This window comes from Podarcis bocagei (assembly GCF_964188305.1).
Source record: "Podarcis bocagei genome assembly, chromosome: 12".
NCBI lineage: Eukaryota > Metazoa > Chordata > Lepidosauria > Squamata > Lacertidae > Podarcis > Podarcis bocagei.
The window spans coordinates 53,240,350-53,261,945 of NC_138137.1; the positions used below are offsets into that span (position 1 = coordinate 53,240,350).

At 47.7% G+C, this 21,596-nt stretch overlaps 1 protein-coding gene across 1 annotated transcript; it reads left to right on the plus strand.

Annotated features, from left to right (window-relative positions):
• The first annotated feature begins 4,940 nt into the window (after positions 1 to 4,940).
• On the plus strand, positions 4,941 to 21,020 carry ACAA1 (acetyl-CoA acyltransferase 1). The gene is made up of 12 exons (XM_081163799.1): positions 4,941 to 5,157; positions 6,060 to 6,153; positions 6,380 to 6,437; positions 7,875 to 7,954; positions 8,940 to 8,982; positions 11,994 to 12,092; positions 12,856 to 12,936; positions 15,071 to 15,261; positions 16,574 to 16,753; positions 17,359 to 17,414; positions 18,651 to 18,796; positions 20,539 to 21,020. The coding sequence occupies exons 1-12, from the start codon at positions 4,969 to 4,971 to the stop codon at positions 20,612 to 20,614; spliced, it is 1,293 nt and encodes a 430-aa protein (XP_081019925.1). The 5' UTR covers positions 4,941 to 4,968; the 3' UTR covers positions 20,615 to 21,020.
• Positions 21,021 to 21,596: the final 576 nt, after the last annotated feature.

Here is a 21,596-nt window from a genome sequence, read left to right on the forward strand (position 1 = left end):
GGACAGAGCCGTGGGGGCGGTCCTGCTGCAGAAAGACCCGCAGGGGGTGTGGCGACCGGGAGCGTTTTACTCCAGGAAGCTCAGCAAGTCCGAGCAGAACTACACCATATGGGACAGGGAGTTGCTGGCCATTCACGCAGCGTTCAAGGCGTGGAGGCACTTTCTGATCGGCGCCAAGCATATGGTGCAGGTTTGCACGGACCACAAGAATCTAGAGCACTGGCGCACGGCACAGTTCCTGAATCAGAGGCAGATACGTTGGGCTGAGTTCTTTGCGAACTTCGACTTCCGAATAGAGTATGTCCCGGGGGACACCAACATCATGGCAGACGCTCTCTCCCGTAAGCCACAGTATCTGGAGGACGCAACACCAGCGGCCGCCATGCACATCTTCGCACCGGCAGTGTGGGCGTGCGCCGCGGCGACCGTGGACCTAGAGGCGGTGCGACGAGCGTTGCAGGGGGACTCCTTCGCACAAGCAAAGATGGCAGAGGTGCAAAGGGGCAAGGCAGCGGCCGACGGTTTCCAGCTAAGAGATGGATTGCTCATCCGTAAAGGGGCCATCTACGTGCCGGGAGACGAACTTCGAGCCAAGGTGCTGCAGCAGCTGCACGACGCGCCCACGGCCGGGCACTTTGGCAAGGAGAAGACGGTGGAATTAGTAGCCAGGGATTTCTGGTGGCCTGGAATGAGAGGGGAGGTCGCAGACTACGTGGCGAGGTGTGACACCTGCCAGAGGGCCAAACCAGTGCACAAACCGCCGGCCGGACTGTTGGAACCGCTGCAAACTCCGGTCGAACCTTGGGAAAGGGTGGCCCTGGACTTTGTCACGGATCTGCCCAGCTCAAGGGGCAAGACGGCAGTGCTGGTGGTGGTGGACCTGTTTTCCAAGATGGCCCATTTCATTCCGTGTGCTAAGGTGGCCACGGCGGAGCAAACCGCCAAACTGTTCATAGACCACGTGTTCAAGGTTCACGGTCTGCCACGGTCTATTCTGTCCGACCGGGGGCGGCAGTTCATCTCGAATTTCTGGCAGAGGCTGATGGGCTTCCTGAACGTCAAGATCAACCTGGCGTCGGCGAGACACCCGCAGACCAACGGGCAAGCGGAGCGGGTCAATGCCATCATGCAGCAGTACCTGAGATGTTATGCAAATCAACAGCCTGCGACGTGGGTGGATTACCTGCCGCTTGCCGAGTTCGCCTACAACAACACGAAGCACGTGTCCACGGGGGTCACGCCGTTCTTCGCCAACAACGGGAGGCACCCCAGAACCTTCCCGGGACTGGAAAGAATGGGGGAGGGGGAGCCGCAGACAGCAGATGCGTTCGCGTCGGAGCTGCAGGAAGTCCACGATCAGCTGAGGCGCCACCTGGAGCTGGCCAAGCACGCATACAAGGTACAAGCAGACAAGCACAGAAGGGTTGGAGAAGAGCTCCACGTGGGAGACTGGGTTTGGTTAGCAGCCCACGCAGTGCCGGCCAGGTCGTTGGCCAAGAAGAAACTAGGGCATAAGCAACTGGGGCCCTACCAAGTCGAAGAGCGGGTCAACCCGGTAGCTTTCAGACTGGCACTTCCGGAGGGTTCCAGAATGCATCCGGTATTCCACAGATCGGTGCTCACTCCCTACAAGGCACCGCACAGGTTCCAGGAACCCGGAACGGCGCCGAGTCCGGCCAGAGACAGAACAGGGCACGCGGGAGTGGCACAGAAGGAGCGCATCAACGAAGTCACGGAGATTTTGGACTCCAGATGGGGGGAAGAGGGGGTAGAATACTTTCTCGCCAAGGAGGGCACCCCGGCCAGTGCGAACAGCTGGGTGCCGGGCTACGCCTTAGACGAACCTCTGCTCAAAGACGAGTTTCATGCCCTCTTCCCACATAGACCTATGCCAGCAGACTTTTTCGACGACTGGCTTTTCACGCCCACGCTTTCGGCCAGCACGTTCCGGGGGTTCGACTCGGACGAGGAACCGACACGAGACGTCCGTTCCCCGGAGGGGTCACCCTCGGGATCCGCCTCAGAACCCTCGTATTGGTGGGACGATAGGCCAGAGGAGCAGTTCCGCAGAAGGTGGCTGGAATGCTCAGGACGAGCAACGCCGCCGGGAGGAAGTGAGGGAGAGACGGACATGGACATTTTCGGGGACGACCCTGGTTTCGAGCACGGCGGCACAGAGATGGAAGCGGAGGTGACCGTTGTCGACGAGAGCAGGGAGGAAGAACCGGAAGACTTCAGATGGAGGCCCGCCACGGGAAGCGACCGATATCCGACGTTCGTCCCTTTGCAACAGCAGCCCCCAGCTCCAGCACCGGAAGGAGGGGAGGGGGGAATGGGGGGCTTCGAGGGGGGGATGGATGTCAGGGGTTTAGGAGCAGAGGCACGGGCAAGGGAGGAAACAGAGAGCGAAGGGGAGGAGGCAGAAGAAAAGATGAGTGATGACGACGACCCGAGATCTCCTAGTCTTTCCAGTGAATCAGAGGATTCACAGAAAGGAGCACCAGTGGCCAGGGCAAGGGGGGAGTCAAGGGGGGCACCCCAGGAAGATAGAGCCAGAAGGGACTCAGGGGAGAGCAGCTGGAAATCGGGACCAGCGTCACCGCCAGGAAGCAGGGAAGAGGAAGGGAGCCAGGGGGGAAGCGCTGGCAGCTCACCACAGGAGGGAGGGCATGAGTCAGGAGTGGCCACACCTCCATCGGGGAGCGAAGAAACGGTTAAGAGGAAGGTGGAAGGTTGGGCGCGCGCGCCAAGTTCAAATGCAGAGGAAGGCGGCGCAGTAAGCAGCCCCGAAAGGGAACCAGGTCCTAAAGCCAGGCGCAAGGAGGCAGGAGGGTCCGGGTCAGCGTCAGAAGAATCCCGGAAGGAAGAAGCCCCGGGGGGCAGAGGGACCCAGAGGAGGACAGTCAGGCGGAAAAGGTGGAGCAAGGCTAGGATATTAAGTTGGTGCTCACGGGGCGGAGACTCAGACGGAGCTTCGCCGATCTAGCTACTAGACGTAGAGTTTGCGCGCAGCAGCGTGAGAATGGAAACTGTAATTCAATAAAGACTTTTACTTAATGATCGCTGGCTAGCGTGATCCTCTGTGAGCTAGGATCTTCAAGCAGCTCTGACAGTACCTGTTGCCTTTGCTGCAGCAGACTAACACAGCTGCCTTTCTGGAAGTTTTCTGTGGTATGTATAAGCCTTTGTAGACTGGAGTTCAATTTGTCAAGATACATGGCAGATCATCCACAAGTCCACAGAGGTCTACACACAATATACGTTCTGGATGCAAGCAGTGGGATGCTGAAAACTGTGGAACGCAATGGGTTATGGTAGGTCAGAGGTCTTCTACACAGAGCCAAATGGACCATGAGGATCGTCCAGTCCAAACCCCTGCAGTGCAGGATATATTCGGCTAAAGCATGACAGATGGCCACCCAACCTCTGCTTAAAAACCTCCAAGGAAGGAGAGTCCACCTCTTGCGGGAGTCTGTTCCACTGTCAAACAGCTCTTACTGTCAGAAAGCTTTTCCAAATGTTTAGTCGGAATCTCCTTTCTTGCAACTTGAAGCCATGGGTTCGAGTCCTACCCTCCAGAGCAGGAGGAAGTAAGCTTGCTCCATCTTCCATGTGACAGCGCTTGAGATATTTGAAAATGGTTCTCATAGTTCCTCTCAGTTGCCTCTTTTCCAGGCAAAACATACCCAGATCCTTCAACCGTTCCTTGTAAGGCTTGGTTTGCAGACCCTTGATCACCTTGCTCATCTGCACACATTCCTCTTTTTTTTAAAGAAGATATTTATTGAAAGTTTTTAAAATATAACAAAAAATGAAAAATAAACATACAAAATAAAAAACAATTAAAAACACACATTAATTTTCAATAACATAACTTCCATACACTTATTTCCTCAGACCTCCCCTCCCTGTATTCCAATTCAGTTTGTTAGTTCAGCAAATCCTTACCATTAAACCTTTACCCATTTGTGGATCTTTTTTTTCATGTCTCCTAAAGCATTACAGCTGGAAACCACTTAGTTTCTATCCAACATCCTTCTAACATTCATTAATTTTTCAATATTTCTTTAAATAGTCTTTAAATTTCTTCCAGTCTTCTTTCACCGACTCTTCTCCCTGGTCCCGCATCTGCACACATTCCAGCTTGTCAACATCCTTCTTAAACTGTGGCGCCTAGAATTGTACACAGTATTCCAGGTGTGGTCTGAGCAAGGCAGAATAGAGTGGTCCTATGACTTCCCTTGTTCTGGACACTTAGACTTCTGTTGATGCAGCCTCAAATACAATTAGGGTGGTTTTTTTTGCTTCTGCATCACACTGTTGACTTATGTTAAGCCTGTGGTCCATCAAGACCTCTAGATCCTTTTCACATGTACTGCGCATGCCAGGTGTCCCCCATCCTATATTTGTGCATCTGCTTCTCCCTGACCCTTGCATCCGCCCCTACTGAAACTCATTTTGGTTAACTTCAGCCCAGTCCTCCAATCTGTCAAGCTCCCGATTCTGCCTTCAGCGACGTAGATTGAGTGAACGGTTCAGGTCCCCGCGCGACTCTTGACGTTTTCCTACTTCTATAGCGCTGCTCTCACGCTGCCTGTGGCAAGATGGCGCCCAGAGCCGGCGGGTGATTGGGAAGCCGCGAGGCTCCTCCCGGCATGCAATACGTGCGCAAAGGGGGCGTTGCATCTCTGCCTCTCTCACAAGCCCGCTCAGCTGAGAGGAGGAAAGAGGCGCCTCCCGGCATGCATCGCGCAGGGGGCGTGGCTACGCGGGGCTGCCTCAGAGGAGGAGCAGCGAGGCGCCTCCCGGCATGCAGCGCGCAGGGGGCGTGGTGTTCTCTGCCTCTCATCTTGCCCTCCCAGCTGAGGGGAGGAACAAGACGCTTCCCGGCATGCAGCGCGCAGGGGGGCGTGGCTCTCTGGGGCTGCCTCACCTGCCCAGTCGAGGGGCGGCGCAGTTCGGAGGAGGATGCAGCGCCTACAGGTGGTTATCGGGCACCTGTCCGGGGCCGGGGGCGGCCGGCCTGCCTCGTTGCGGCCCAGCCCTTGCCTGGGCTTCTCTGGGGCCGCCCTCTCGACGGCGGCTGCCCCGGAGGATGTGGTGGTGGTCCACGGGCGGAGGACGCCCATCGCCAAGGCCAAGAGGGGCGGCTTCAAGGTAGTGGAAGCGAGCAGGTGTTGGGGGGGGGGGAGAGGGAGTTGCAGGTGGGGGCGGCTGAGGCAATGCTGCGATGCTTTCAAGTTCTCTGCATTTTCAAAACCTATTTTTCCTTTTTAAATCGTTTACAGTTCAGTTCATTAATTAATATTATTAGTTCAAAAACCATTACCTTTTTAGGGTTTTTTTTTGCCTTTTATCTTAGAAGCATAAAATAGAGGTGGTAGGGTCATCTAGTACTGCAATGCAGGAACCTCAACTAGATCAGACGTGATAGGCGTAAACTACTTTTTGTGGCTGGGAAAAGGAGATTGGGAGGGGTGTGTGGAAAAAAGAGAAATAGAATTGTAGAGGTAGAAGGGGCCACGAGGGTCCTCTAGTCCAACCCTTTTTTCTCCAGTGTGGGGCTCGAACCCACAGCCCTAAGGTTAAGAGTTTCACATTCTTATTCTTAATGACTGAGCTATCCCAGCAAAAATGAACTAACTCCCAGAGCAAACACAGTGTCCGAAGTGGTTCCTTGACTGGCTTTCTCTTTATTAAGCTACCCAACAGATTACAGATTAATTTGTTGCAAGCCACCTTGAGGCCTGGTTCAGGGGTGCAGGTGGGATATAAATAAACATTTGACAGATTTGGTGTACTTATATGCTGCTTTTCCGCAACGAACTATGCCCAAACAACAGAATACAGAGCACTGGAAATACAGTTGTGCAAAGTACATGACATGCCAGTAAACTCAAAAGTGGCAAAAATTAGCAATTTGGCAGATGCCGAATGAATTCAATGCTACGAAAAGTAATTTTAAAAAAAGAATAAAGGTTTAAGTACATAGTTACATAGCAAAGTCCTTAGTGTGGGAAACATGCAAGAGAACAGTTTTCTGTTTCTTCCCCATCTAGGAAACTACACCTGATGAACTTCTTGCTGTGGTCATGACAGCTGTCCTTAAAGACCTAAATCTAAGCCCTGAGAAGCTGGGAGATATCTGTGTAGGTGAGTAATTTATTTTGAAGTTGCATCGCTGTACATATTTCTGTTTCTGCCCCAGTTGTAACTGTAAATTTGCTAACCTTGTGCTATGGAATGATTGAGACTTCCTGTCTGGGAAATGGGCTGTCATCTTCTTCTTAAATGCTGAATTGCGCCTTCTTAAAAAATAAATCTGGAGATGGCATTTGAACTGCAGATAACAAAAGCAGATTAATCTCTTTGCACCTAGGAAATGTTCTTCAACCTGGAGCTGGAGCTTTAGTGGCGAGGATTGGACAATTTCTAAGGTGAACTTTGCTATTTAACACTCTTGATACCAGATAAGAAACAGGATAGAGATTCGGGCTGCCAGCTTTGGCTAATGTTTGAGTGCGCAGAAGGAGTATTGCTGGTTTGTCCTACTTTTGTGAACTTTGTCATGCATTGTGGGGCAGATAGGAGGTGTGGTGATAACTATCTCAGGTTCTCCACACACCAAGAGGAAAATAGCAAGGCAGGGGAGGAGGAATACTGGGTGAGATGAAACTTGATAGTCACTCCACTGGCTAAGGAACAAGTGTTAGTAACTTAAGTAATTCCAAGCTGGCTTGAAAGAGGCCAAGGAAAAGTGGTGTAATGGTTTAGGGATGTGCTGTTCTCTGTTTTGCCACCCCCCCCCCACCACAGGTGAGGCCTTTATTGTGTACTTCACCTGTCTTTAAGAGGTTGGGCTATGAAACTGAGGTTGTACTTTAGAAAGATACGAGCAAATGGCTTTTCACTTACAGATAATTGAGTGCTTACTCTTTATGAGTGGCAACAAGCATCTCTTTTGGCATCTCACAGTCTGATAATGTGGCTCTCACTGTCCTGTGTCTCCATCAGAGTTTTTTTGCCCCTGGTCTTGATGAAAGCTTATGCATCACAATTAAGTTTGTAACTCGTCCTTCAATGCAGAGGTTCCCAGCAAACAACAGTACATTAAAATTCAACACATCACTAGAATAAAAGAATTGTGCATGTGTGCAGAAAGGCGTTTGGTAATATTTTGGAAAATACTTTGCAAATTGGTTCAGTCAGGACATGGTGAGTAAGTCAGAATCACATTCTGCAAGCTGGTTTGCTATGCTTCCCCACCTCCCGAAGGCAGTTTGTGGTGGATCAGTGCTCTTCACTTTCTAGGGGCTTTTGAGTCTTTCAGCTGTAGCAGTTTGAGAAAGAGCTCAGCAGCAGACCATGTGCATTGCATGCCAAAGGTTCAGTCCTACACAACTCTAGATAGGGCTGGAAAAGACACCTGTCACCCTGAAAATCTGCTGCCCATCAGATGTGGGGAGCATTTGGCCCTCCAGGTGTCACACATAAATGCCAGCAAGCATGGGTAATGGCCAGGGATGGTGGGAATTGTATTTCAGCAACATCTGGAAGGCTAAAGGTTCTACACATCTGGCATAGACGACCCAAAGCTAGATGGTCCAGTAGTCTGATTTATTATGTCAGCTTTCTTGAACTATAACGTATAGACTGTAATCCCCAAAACTACACCAGATCCTTAGTCCTACTATCTTCATTGAGAATAAGGAGTCTTAAGTGGCTAGAATAGCTTATGTATCTTGCATTATCTTACTCTCAGCATAAACAGACCCTCAAAAGAATGACTCCATCCCTCTAAATTGACATCTCTGAGATGGGCTTCCAACTTTGTTTCTGTGCTAATGAATCATCTTGCTTGTGTCTTGTTTCAGTGGCATTCCAGAGACTGTACCAATATCATGCGTTAACAGGCAGTGCTCATCTGGGTTGCAAGCTCTGATCAATATAGCTGGTAAGAAGGTAGCTGGTGACTGGGCTTGATGGCAAAAAGCTCATGAAAATTCTGCATTCAAAGTAAATTCTGCATTTCAGTAATTCTGATATATTCCTGTTAAGCATGGGGTATGCCTATTTTGTATCTTTGATTAATAGTTTAAGTATTGCAGAGTCTGGATGTGTGGTGTAATGTGATTGATGTGTATAAAGGAATAGGAATATATTGAGGCTGGGAGGAGAGGCACAGGTAGCGATACAGGATAGAGAAGTTGCCTCCTTCCCCCACAAATGTTTTTGCAGGCATTGCATGCACACTTTCAAATACAATTTCACATTTAAGAACTTAAGACACCACCCCCCCCCCCCGATTCTCAGGAATGTGTATATTGTAGCACATAAGGAGCTTGCCTCAAAATTCTGCACTTGTGGCTTTTCAGAGGCCTGGTTAATCTTAGTGCTTTTGAAAATCCTGATCAAAGCAAGTGTCAGCTTGGCATGTGAAGACTTAAATTCCTGGAGCTGAACTTCCTGTGCAGTTTGTATATTGACTCGTGTTGCTAGATGGAGTTAATATTCCTAGACCAATAAGTTTCTTTCCATGAAGATCTGGGCGTGTTCATTATTATTTTTTACATTTCTATACTGCCCTTCACGGGGCAGTTTAGAATACAAACACAAAAATACATACCATAAAAACAACCCCCCCCCCCCCGTTTAAAAGGATATAGATTGTGTAATTAGCCAAAGGCCTGGGAGAAGAGGAATGTTTTTGCCTGGTGCCTAAAGATATGTAATGAAGGCAACAGAAGAGGCTCCTTGTAGTTAGTAGCTAAAGGAATTAACTTTACTGAGATTTGTAAATTCTTAATAATATTAACCAGGTTGGAGAATAAGTGAAGTGTTTTAGTTCCCAGAATATGTAATCCCCTCTGTCTGTGCAATATTGGTGAGAGGGGTGCTCACCAAGGTTGATCTTAAATTATTGCTTGTTTTATTTGTAGGTGGCATCAGAAATGGAGCTTACGACATGGGCTTGGCCTGTGGGTAAGGCGAGTCTTTGCACGAACTTCCCTTGCTAGTCTGTAACCTCAGTCACGTTCTCTTCACAGATCATATAGTATTTTATCGAGTGAGGCAGCTGGTACAGAAGGGGGGGCTTTTTCCATTCTGGCATTTTAGGAATGTAAAAACACCCTCCGTGTTTCATGCTAGCAATGGCAAAGCAATGTTTGCACTAGAATAAAACACCCGAATCCATTATGGAAACTTGTGGGTCTGATGCAACTTCCACTTAAATTTGATTTATAATTTATTTAGGGCGGTTCTACTTAATCCAATTGACATTCTTCCCCATTGAAACTTGTGATTTGAAGCCTGGCCTTATAGGTGTTAAGTTTCACTGTGTGTCTTATGAAAATCAGTAGGATAGTCAGTAGCACAGATATCTTCCATCTGCTAATCCTGTTCCTAGGATTAAGTCCTAGGTTTTTCCAGGATGTTGTAGAGCACAGGTTGCTATTCATTGGCTCTCAAGTACCTGTAGCAGTTCATAGCAGGGATAATGAGTCTGTGTCGTCTTCCAAGTCATGTGGCTACCAGTAGTAGTTTGTGAGACAGTCAACTTGCAGCACCTCTTTCCTCTCCCGTTATTTCTGTGACTACCTGTTCAAACAGTCCCACAATGGTAGCCTACAGAGAGAGTCTTCCAGAAAGCTCGAGGTATCTGTGTATCCTTCCAGCCTCCACTCATTCCACATGTGGTGTGGCTGAAGTTTTTGAGCAGTAACAGGCAGACGTTTTAAGTCCATGTGGTTTTATAACCTCTGTAAAAAAAACATTTAAGTCAGACTGCAATAAACTTGCGTGCTCTTGAACTGAGTGCATCTCTATTGTGCACCGTGAATATTCTGAAACATTTAGTTTTAAAGTTGGTTTTATGAAGGCAGGGTGGTGCAGTTTCATTGTGGGGCTTGGGCTTAGCTTAAACTTCTACTTCAGCTGTAAACCCCTAAGAGGTCTTTGGCGAATAACTCTTCTTTAGTTCCACTTCTGTGAAATGGCAGGCCTCACAGGATGACTGGTTGTTACAGGGTCAAAATGGACCTTATGCTAGTGTAAGAGATGAACCCACGAAGTGCTGTACTCAAGCTTCTTAGGTTTTACTAAGTGGGCTGCTTGCATTCTTTGGAGGTCCAAGGGCTGCCACACACAATTTCCTGATTATAGAGTAAAAGCCATTCCTGTAGGAGGATGTTTACATGTTTCAGCTTTATACTGCTTAGGATCACACCCTTGTTATAATCTAGGCTTCATAGCTTGGTCTTAATTTTGCAATGACATGTGTTGCGAAAGCATAGCTTGCAAATGCTAGCCAAGAAAAATGTAGAACAGGCTGATCTGGGATTCCGAAACCGAGTGCTCTGACCTTCAGTTCCTGTTGAGCAATGCAGGCCAAGTGTTGCCACTTGTGAGTGGCTTTGTATTGATTTCTCCAGGAAAGACTCGCTAAGCCCACTTTTAAAAACTATGTAGAGAATTGCTGTAGTTAACCTACCAGCCTCCCTGGCAACATTGATCTGTTGTTTAATGCTATCAAGAGTTTAAAGTGTAGCCAAGATCTGCTCTTGTATCAGTACAGATTTCAGACCTGTTGACTTGGCAGATATGCTGCCCTTACAAATAAAAAGTGGTAGTTGATTCTTGTGAGCTGTAAACCTTTTGGTATCTTCTGGTCTGGGGCTGAAAACTGACACTGCAGACATTAAAAACCTGCTCTTTGGAAAATCCATGGCTTCATCGGGTGGCTTATTAGTTTTGTGGAGGCTGTTTGGCAACCAACCTTGAGCCATGGACTATTCAGTCTGACTGCTAAGACTTTGGGCTGATGGCTTCATAAAATCAGGGTATGGTGACATGCACAGCTTCTCTTGCTAAACACATATTTTAAGACTGCATGTAGGAGCGTTTCAGAAAATAACGCGAACAGTCTGTACCCCAGCTGCTACAGAGTAAGATCTGAAGGCACCTAAGATCTTTAATGCTATCCTTCAACACACTGTTGCTTGAGAATGATTTCAATAGGATCCTTCAGAGTTAATATAAATATAACTGAGGCGTCAGTCTTTTTCAGAGTTCTGACCTGATAGCACAGGACAGCTTTCCTCAACCTGGTTGCTCCCCTAATGTTTTGGACTTTGGCTCTCATCGGGTCCAGCAAGCATGTTTAATGAGTCAGGGAAGTTATGAGTTATAGTCCAAAATGTTTAGGGGGCACCAATCCAAGGAAGGCTGGCAGAAATTGATACCGTTAGAGTGGAGAAGTAGCATCTTATACATGTCTACCTGGAAGTAGTCCAGTTGAGTTCAGTGGGGTTTACTCTCTGGTAAGTGGGTATAAGATTGCTGCTTCAAGTGATTTTTTCCAACAGGAAAAATATATGCAGGCAGCGCGTTTATATTTTGGTTATGTGCTCTCTTTATTTACTGTATTTTTCGCTCTATAAGACGCACTTTCCCCCTCCTAAATAGTAAGGGGAAATGTGTGTGCGTCTTATGGAGCAAATGCGGGCTGTGCAGCTATCTCTGAAGTCAGGAGAGTCAGGAGAGTGAGAGGGATCGGTGCATACCAATCTCTCTCGCTCTCCTGGCTTCAGGGATAGCCACTGAAAGCCTCCGGAGCGCAGGGATCGGTGCGCAGCGATACCTCTTGCTGTTCTGACCACTTTGCTGGAGAGGTGCTGCACAGAGAGGGAAAGCTGTGCAGTGCCCCTTCAGCAAAGCGGGAGCGGAAACAGAGCCCCTTCCATTTCTCCTCCCACTTTACTGGAGAGCCGCTGCGCAGAGAGGGAGAGAAATTTTGTTTTTCTTATTCTTCTCCTCTAAAACTAGGAGCGTCTTATGGTCGGGTGTGTCTTGCAGAGCGAAAAATACGCTAATTCTTTTTTAGCGTTCCTATGAAAGCAGTTAGGTACTTGTCTCTTTTACTGATCCCTATATGGTTCTTTCATACATATGATATTTGCAAAAGCATTTCTGTCTCTCTGTTTTCCCTCCAGAGTAGAAAGCATGTCTCTGCGTACCGTCGGCAATCCTGGGGACGTCAGTTCTCGTATGATGGACAACAGCAACGCCAGAGATTGTCTTATCCCAATGGGGTAGGCGTTTTTATCTCTTCTTATGGTTTTAGGGGGGCTTTCTTGATGCTACTTTCCATTTAAGTGAGTTTCTGAGAAATTGTTAATTGTCAGGTTCCTGGTAAAGCTGATGAATGATGAAAGAGGCAAGTAAAAGGCATATAGCAAACATAACAGCAACTTGTGTACAATAAAAAGTCAAAGTTTGCATGGAAGTTATGCATTTTGTATAATAAGTTGAGCAAACTCATCTGTTTTGTATGTGCTTGCCACTGGAGTAAGTTGTTTAAAGAAAGCAAAGACATGGTTGGTATTTTTCCAACATTTTGGCAACTATGTTTAGGCTACTCCAGTTCTTCTTTTTGCTATTGTTTTGTTGACTATAATTATTTTATTACTGTGATTTTCACTTGCAATTTAAGAATTTGTATTGTTTTCATTGCTTTATGCAGACTGTTTTGAGGTCACTTTGTTACAGAAAGCAGTACTATAAAAGTGTTTAATAAATATGTCCTCTTCAGCCAGTTGGTCTATTTTCCCTCGCCACTTTTGATGTTTTTCATTGGGCATCACTGACATATTTATAAGCTTAGTCTTGCAGTAATGTGAACTGGAAACTTGCTTTTTTAGTAATGAAAGTTGTGATTTTTGGGGTGGCAGATCCTGGACCCCCTGGTTCTTTTGAAAGTCACATTGGTTCCACTGTTCCTTCATGTTTCTTAGAGAGACAAATATGCTCTGAACCAGTGGATTAATCCACCTGATAACTAATCTTGTTTTTCAGAATAACCTCAGAGAATGTAGCCGAAAGGTTTAACGTCACCCGGAAAAAGCAAGATGCCTTTGCCTTGGCTTCTCAGCAAAAGTAAGTGGTTGCTTTTCTCCTCCAGCCCCCAAAGAAATGGACTTTGGTTCTTTCCCACTTAGAAGCTGCCTGCTTTCTGTGTCCTGCTTGCCACAGCCACTGCTTACGGTTCACCTGCGTCTATGCAAACACCAGCATCCCAGAGCAGCTTATTGAATCCAGCATTTCTTAGTACAGTCGTACCTTGGACGTCAAACAGAATCCGTTCCGGAAGTCCATTCAACTTCCGTTCAGAAACCAATGCGTGGCTTCTGATTGGCTGCAGGGAGCTCCTGCAGCCCATTGGAAGCTGTGGAAGCCCCGTCGGACATTTGGCTTCCAAAAATTGTTCACAAACCGGAACCACTCACTTCTGTTTGCGACATTCAGGGGCCAAATGTTTGCGACATTCGGGGGCCAGAACTTTCGAGAACTAAGCTGTTCAAAAACCAAGGTACGGTTATACTATGTTTTGGCTAATACAGCATTAAATCATGCTGTGTCATTCCTGCGAAATGACCTGCTTGGTTCAGTGGTTTATCCAGGTTGCCTTCCTGCCTGATTATATAACATAGTGGCTCACAGCAGGGACTTTGCTTGTTGGTTGTGTGCCTAGTGTATAGTTAGGGAAGTCGCTTCCAAGCCAGATGCCCTTTAGAACTTGGCCTTCCTCCCAGGGAATTCAAGGTTCAAGCCTTTCTCCTTGCCATTGCGATGGCACCACCAATCATAGCAGTTCGTGCATTCACACCCTCCCTCTTGCTTGCTTGCGCCGGGGGGGTGGGGTGGGTCCTGATATGCATGGAGGGGAAATAATGTCTTCCTGCTCACCCCTTTCTCCTCAGTTTGACTTGTGTTCTCCTAGGAACTCCAGAAACTGCATTCACACCAATTCATTCCATTGGTCCTGCCAGCTGAGTAATAGCTACACTGAATCTGACTCTCTCGGGCTTCAAGCATAGCTCTTTCCCAACTGTCCCATACCTGGGCTTTGCTTCTGATCTATGGCCTTTTCTGGTGTGTGTCAAACGTTGTGTGGCTTAGCTGGCTTGATTCATGCGGTGCTGCTAGCTCTGCAGGCACAGGAATGCAGTGCACCTACTTTCCAAATGTAAGATATTGTCGCTTGGGTTATGCAGCTTGATCTGACTGTGCCTTTGAGCCAGTTAATTGAAGTCTTTCAGTTCTGCTTAGGAAGACAAATGTTTTGTATTTTGCCTGGCATGAGCAGACGCTATGGTGCTAGTTTTGGCTTGTATGCAGAACATGGAAGGCAGTAATCTTAACGGATCAGTTTTTGCTGCAGTGTAAAGGTAAAGGTAAAGGTACCCCTGCCCGAACGGGCCAGTCTTGACAGACTCTGGGGTTTGTGCGCCCATCTCACATCTATTGGCCGGGGGCCAGCGCTGTCCGGAGACACTTCCGGGTCACGTGGCCAGCGTGACAAAGCTGCATCTGGCGAGCCAGCGCAGCACACGGAACGCCGTTTACCTTCCCGCTGGTAAGCGGTACCTATTTATCTACTTGCACCCGGGGGTGCTTTCGAACTGCTAGGTTGGCAGGCGCTGGGACCGAGCAGCGGGAGCGCACCCCGCCGCGGGGATTCGAACCGCCGACCTTTCGATCGGCAAGCCCTAGGCGCTGAGGCTTTAGCCCACAGCGCCACCCACGTCCCTAGGGCTGTAAAAGTTTGTAGACCTGTTTGTGTTTGTCTTAGGTTTGTGTTTGTCATCCTGTCCGATGGAAGAGCTTTGTGGAACCTGTGCAGGCTCGAATGGTCAAGGATCATCTACTAAATTGCCATAGTTTAGCATCTCAAGTGCCAGTGTTTGAGACTAGGAATAGAGTGTTTGTGTAAAGTCAGATCTACCTCCGTCTCACATAAAGATCCTCACAAAACACCATTGAAATGAGCGGAAACATTGCTTTCAAATGGAAGGGGGACCCAGAGCAGCAAACATTGCTTAGGCTCCTCTTAGAGCAAGCATGGACAACTCCTTCTGCCCCCTTCCTGTGCTAACATAGGTGATGTCATTTAAATGTCTTTCATACAGCTTGTGGAACACACACTCTTTATTTTGTGGCTTCCCCCTGTGCTTAGTACACAGCAACGTTCTGAAAAACCTTGTGCAAAAAAGTACATTTGTGCTTCCAGAGCAGCTCGAGCCCAGCAGATGGGGTGGTTCAAAGATGAGATTGTCCCTGTCACCACCACCTTCACGGATGACCAGGGCCAAGAGAAGACGATCACTGTGCTCCAAGATGAAGGGGTCAGGCCAAGCACCACGCTGGAGGGGTTGGCGAAGCTAAAGCCGGCCTTCAAGGAGAATGGCACCACGACTGCTGGTAAGTACCAGGAGCAGAGGCCGAATTAACAGGAGAGGAAGCAACTGGAGGCATTTGTAACTTGTGCCAAGGAGTCTTTTCTATTTGCAGTTATGCACGTCGGTGAAACGTGCCAGTTCAGTCTCGTTGGTTTGGCTGTTATTTACGTAATGCTTAGTAGCCGCAAGATGCAAAGTGCTGTTAACAGCAGAGGAAGAAAAACCAGTTTGAAATAATGAAGCCAGTGGTGACTTGCGTTTGGAAGGAGGCATAGCTCAGTGGTGGAATGCATAATTTACACTCCAGAGCAGGCATTCCCAAATGGGTTTCCAGCTGTTTTGGGGCTACAACTCCCATCATCCCTAGTTAGCCGGACCAGTGGTCAGGGATGATGGGAATTGTAGCTCAAAATAGCTGAAGACCCTAGCATCTCCATCTTAATAGAAAGGCCACTGCCAGTCAGAGTAGACAATACTGGGTTCTGTGGGAAGATCATCTGACCTGGTATAAGGCATCTTTCTACCCATAACCTGGACTAGGTTGTTTCTTTTATTGTGTTTAAGGAAACAGATAAAATTGCTCTTAAACAGGTTATTAATGGAGGAAGTTTGTGTGCATGTTTGAAGCGGGATTGTGGGAAAGAAATAGAAATATATTAGATGGGAAGGCATAGGCAACAATTCCTGAACATTGCAGAGTTTTGCAGTCAATGCAATTCTCAGTCAGTGTCAGATTCTATACAAAATAAAAAAAATCCTTCCAGTAGCACCTTAGAGACCAACTAAGTTTGTTATTGGAGCTTTCGTGTGCATGCACACTTCTTCACACTTCTGAAGAAGTGTGCATGCACACGAAAGCTCCAATAACAAACTTTGTTGGTCTGTAAGGTGCTACTGGAAGGATTTTTTTTATTTTGTTTAGACTACGGCAGACCAACACGGCTACCTACCTGTATCAGATTCTATGATTCCCACATTTGGAGGCCAGCAAAAAAAGAAGTAAACAGTATATTGATCCTCTCTGAAGGCTGTTGGTTAGTCCTGCTCTGAATAGCTGCCAGCAGCACTGGTCACAGTAGCTGCAAACGAATCCTGATGTTGCTGGATTTCTGTGTCAAAGATCACCACTACAGGCAACAGAAACTCCTGTGACCACATTAACTTAGGCCTGCAAATGGCTGGGAACAGACATAGTCTGAATCTTCCCCCCGCCCCCTTTGGTAGAGTTGTGTCATAATTAACAGGTTTGTGCTGGGCTTGCCAGCATTCTGTGTAACTAAACCTGCCTCACAATGCTGAAACCTTGCCCTGGCGTGGGAAATCTCTTGCCACAGGTAATTCCAGCCAAGTTAGTGACGGCGCTGCTGCGGTTCTCCTGGCCAGACGTTCCAGAGCGTCCCAGCTGGGCCTTCCCATCCTCGGGGTGCTGAGGTCGTGTGCAATCGTTGGAGTTCCACCTGATGTCATGGGCATAGGACCAGCCTATGCCATTCCGGTGGCGTTGGAAAAGGCTGGTAAGTTAACCTCGGGCCAGGGGTTGCCAGCGTTTTGGGGCCAGTGGGCACATTTTGGACATTGAGTAAGTGCTGTGGGTACCAGTCACAAAAGGGCTGCTGTGGAGCATGACATGATAAACAAAATGGAGAGGGCATGGTCTTTGCCGCTGTCCACCCCCCACCCAGAAAACCTGAGGCTTACGGTAGGAAGTCCACTATGTCCTGCTGGTGGGGATCACGAATATTAATTTCATCAACACAAACTGTGATGCCACTGATATCTAGTAACAGGGAGAATTTACCAGTAGCAGGAAAAATACAGAAGGTGACTGTACTTCACTCACTCTCGTGCACACACCTCACACAAACAAACCATGGACACACAAGCATCTCTAACTCTTGCACACACACTTCAGATATTTCTCCCTCTTTCTGCCCAAGTTCATTTTCTCTCTCTCTCTCTCCCACCCCATATTCATATTTCCCTCCCATATCTTTTTGGGGGGATGAGTCAAACACTGAAAGGGTGGAGCAGGCTAATTTCACAATGAATTGCAACAGCGGTGTTACGAATATTAACTGGAAAGGCTTACTTTGGCATCTTCTCTCGCTCTAACCTGCAGGTTTGACTGTGAAAGATATTGACATATTTGAAATCAACGAGGCCTTTGCTAGTCAGGTGAGATTTGCGCATTTTGTTGCACTTCATTTTTAGGGTGGGGTTTTCTCTGTATTGGGACCAAATGGATTTAGGTCTCTTCCGGAGGTGATGGGCTTAGGTGAAAGCAAAAAGCTCATCACTTCTCTTGCAATGCATGTGTATTAAAAGCATCTTGGATAGATGAAAAATTCCAAAAAATAAGGGCTTTCTAGTCGCAATAATTAAGAGGTAGACCGCATTTAAGGTTCTTGTAGCCCCTGGATAATGGGCGTCCAGTCCCTCAGGCCCACACATAACAGTTCCTGTATGCCCCATTCTACACACAGCCTGGGCTGAAAACGTGTGCACCTATCCTTTATCAGGCTATTTGTTCTTCCTTGCAGCCTCCCCTGCCATAGTCTCCCTTGATCTTACCCAACCGATTTGGCTTGAATTGGACTACGGGGCTTTAAGCAGTGGCATTTCAGTGCTGTGTGAAACCAGTTTGCACAGCGTTGCTGCAATTCATCCACCCTTCCCCATGGAACCCCTTTCAGGGCACTGGAAGTGGCAGAGGCAGCAGCAGCAGCAGCACTGTGATGAGGTGCAAGAATGGGTTTCACGCAAGAGCTCTTTGCTGCCGTCAGAGTTTTAATTGAAGGTCCACCCTCAGCATTGGGAACTGAACATCCTACTTCCAATTAAACATGCTCCCTGCTTTTAATATTGTTAATTTGCACCAGGACTTGCAAGAAGTAGAATACCATTCCCTGTGGTGTTCACTCGGCAAATGAAAGGTGGACAGAACCCACATTCCCCTTCTCCCAGCTTTCTGTTTTGAGGAGACTGTGGAATGGCTTAGTAGCAGCTGGTCCTCTAAGTCGGGAACTTCTTGGAACTGCATTTATTTTTGCCACTCCAGGGATGTTTCTTCTAGTCGGGCTGGAGGAATAGGGTTAGAGCGTTCCTTCCTCACCACTCCTTGCACATCCCTCCCAAAGCTTCGATATTTATAATGTGGTGTGAGTAGTAGAAATCTAGTGCATACAGTGGGGGTACTCATATTCCTTGGCCATGCCTTTATTCAGGTAATTCTCGGGTTCACCTAGCTTGCTTCATTACATGCAGAGACGAAGAAAACAGGAAGAGGCGACTTGCGTAACTCTATTTGGTTGCTTTAAAATGTTGAATCTCCTTAAGAAGTCAAAGGTGGGAGATTCAGGTGTTGAGACCCCTGGCTAAGTGGAGGTAACACTGACTGTGGTGTTTCTGCAGGCTGTCTACTGTGTGGAGAAGCTTGGCATCCCCATGGAGAAGGTCAATCCCCTTGGTGGGGCCATTGCTTTGGGGCACCCTCTGGGCTGCACTGGGGCGCGGCAGGTGGTCACTCTGCTCAACGAGCTGAAGCGTAGGGGGAAGAGGTGAGTGTGGAGTCACTTGCATTAACTCTTAACTTTGAAGTATGTATTGATGCTGCATGTTGCTAAAGGTCGGCTAGGTCGGGATAGCATGGGGATGAGGGACCAACTCCCTTCTCTTGCGGGGGCCCAATTAGTGCCATTGCCTTCCGTTAAGAGTTTGGGTGTAATCCTTGACGCCTCCCTTTCCATGGAGGCGCAAGTCACAGCAACAGCCAAGGCGACATTTTTCCACCTTCGCCGCATCAAGCAGTTGGTCCCTTACCTTTCCCGCCCCGACCTGGCCACAGTGATCCATGCGACAGTCATCTCCAGGCTTGACTACTGTAACTCGCTCTACGCGGGGCTGCCCTTGAAGCTGTCCCAGAAACTCCAGCGGGTACAGAATGCTGCAGCGAGGCTCCTCACAGGGTCTCTGCCATGGGAGCATATTCATCCAGTGCTTTTCAAGCTGCACTGGCTCCCGGTGGAGTACAGGGTCAGATTTAAGGTGCTGCTTTTGACCTTTAAAGCCCTTCACGGCCTAGGACCCTCGTACCTACGGGACCGCCTCGCCTGGTATGCCCCACGGAGAGCCTCAAGGTCCATAAATAACAACACCCTAGTGGTCCCAGGCCCTAAGGAAGTTAGATTGGCTTCAACCAGAGCCAGGGCCTTTTCAGCACTGGCCCCAACTTGGTGGAACGCTCTGTCTCATGAGACCAGGGCCCTGCAGGATCTGATCTCTTTCCGCAGGGCCTGTAAGACAGAGTTGTTCCGCCTGGCCTTTGGATTGGAGCCAATTTGATTCCCTCCGCCCCCTTTTTCTTTTTTCTTTTCCTTCTCCTGCAATGAGGCTCCATTTTAATATTTTAATGTTCCATTATTTTAATGTTGTATTTTATTTTTGTTTTTAAGTTGTAATCACTCATCTTGTTTTTATTATTGCTTGTAAGCCGCTCTGAGCCCGGCCTTGGCTGGGGAGGGCAGGGTATAAATAAAAAATTATTATTATTATTATTATAAAAAAAGACGTACTTTTTTATGCCCCTGGTGCTGGAGGGGTTTGTGTAGGTGGTTTCCCAACTGGAGAAGCTTGTTCAGGAGTTACAACTATCTCAAAGCTTTCTTACGCAAGTTCTAACTGGCAGAAAGAAATGCAAGACACATCAAAGGACTTTGTTATTGCATGTGGCAATAATTCAACAGTTTGTGGAGCCGTTGGTGTTAGTGCCTTTTGGGGCAGACTTTTTGATTGGTCCCTGCCACTTCTCCTTAAACTTGCAATCCAAGTGTACTGTTAGGTTCTACTGCAGTAAACACCTATTTCTCTCTCCCTCCCCAATCTCAGTAACTGAAATGATTTTGAAAGCAACTTCCCCCGATCTTTGGATAGCCAAGATGTGCATGCTCTTGTTTTCTCTCATACACTGCTTTGGGTATGTCCAAGCAGTAAATCATACAGAGACACATCAGGCAGCCTCTGGGCTGAGTACTTCTGAATAAATCTAGCTCTTGCAGCACACAGTTTAGGAATATTGGGCTGAAGTATCTCAGGTGGCAGGAACTGCATTCAGCTGCCATTGTGCCACTTATTCCAGTTGTCACATAGGGCAGAAGAGTTAGCTGGTTTTAGTCTGTGTTGCAAATTCTGACCTGTGTGACCATGGAGTATGAGTTCAAAAGTAGTCGGTTTCTAAAACCATGTCAGATGAAACTAGAGAATGCAAACAAGAGTTAGGCACTAACTTGTGTCCTTCTTTCAGAGGATATGGCGTGGTCTCCATGTGCATTGGAACAGGGATGGGAGCAGCTGCGGTGTTCGAGTACCCTGGAAAGTGAACAGAACTCTGGCCTGCTTAACGGCTGGAAGGTTCCAGCACCTCCCCCCAAATGATTCATGAATCGGTCCAATGAAAAGATGCTGAGGTAGCCTGCAGGTGGGATACACGCCACAGCACTTTAGTTCAGTTGTCCCTCTTTGCAGCCCTCCAGCTAAATCTTGCACAGAGATGGCATGCTCCTACAAGAGAGGCTTTGGGTAGGGAGGATGGGACGAGTGTCATAAATCTTGGCCTGTGGGGCAGAGCCAGTTGAGTACCCGTTCCTGAGGGGAATTCTGCCTAAAGGGACTAATCGTGTATTTGGGAGCAGGTTCCAGTAGCACTGGCTTCTTCATTTAGCCAGCCTAACTCTACGAGACAAGAGTCAGTCAATAGAGGTCCTCTTAGGACCGTCTGATAAAAGGTACAGTGGTGCCTTGCAAGATGAAAAGAATCCGTTCTGTGATTCTCTTCGTTTAGCGGTTTTTTCGTCTTGCGAAGCAAGCCCATTGACGGATTAGCGCTATTAGCGGCTTATCTGCTGATCGGATCAGCTGATAAGCGGCTTAGAAAAAGGGGGGGAGGGAAAAAAACCAGCAGGAACTCGCAAGACATTGTCATCTTGCGAAGCAAGCCCATAGGAAATTTGTTTTGCGAAGCACCTCCAAAACGGAAAACTCTTTCGTCTTGCGGGGCACCACTGTACAGGTTGATGTAGCGCTGTTGAAACAGAGGAGGGCTGTGGCTTTGCTTTGCTTAGGGAACGTATATGGGAAGGTGACTTAATAAATGGAGTTCAAAAGCTTACCTTTGGTGGCTCCAAGTGCCCCCCTCCAATATGCTAATAACCCCTAAAACATTCCTGCCAATATTATGCCAGGTCAGAAGTTTACACTGATCATTAAGGATTTTAACCAATTAATGAAATTTCATTAATGAAAACCTCAGTATGGCTTCCTTTGCGAGACACCTGAGCCTTTAATAGCAACTAAATAATAAAC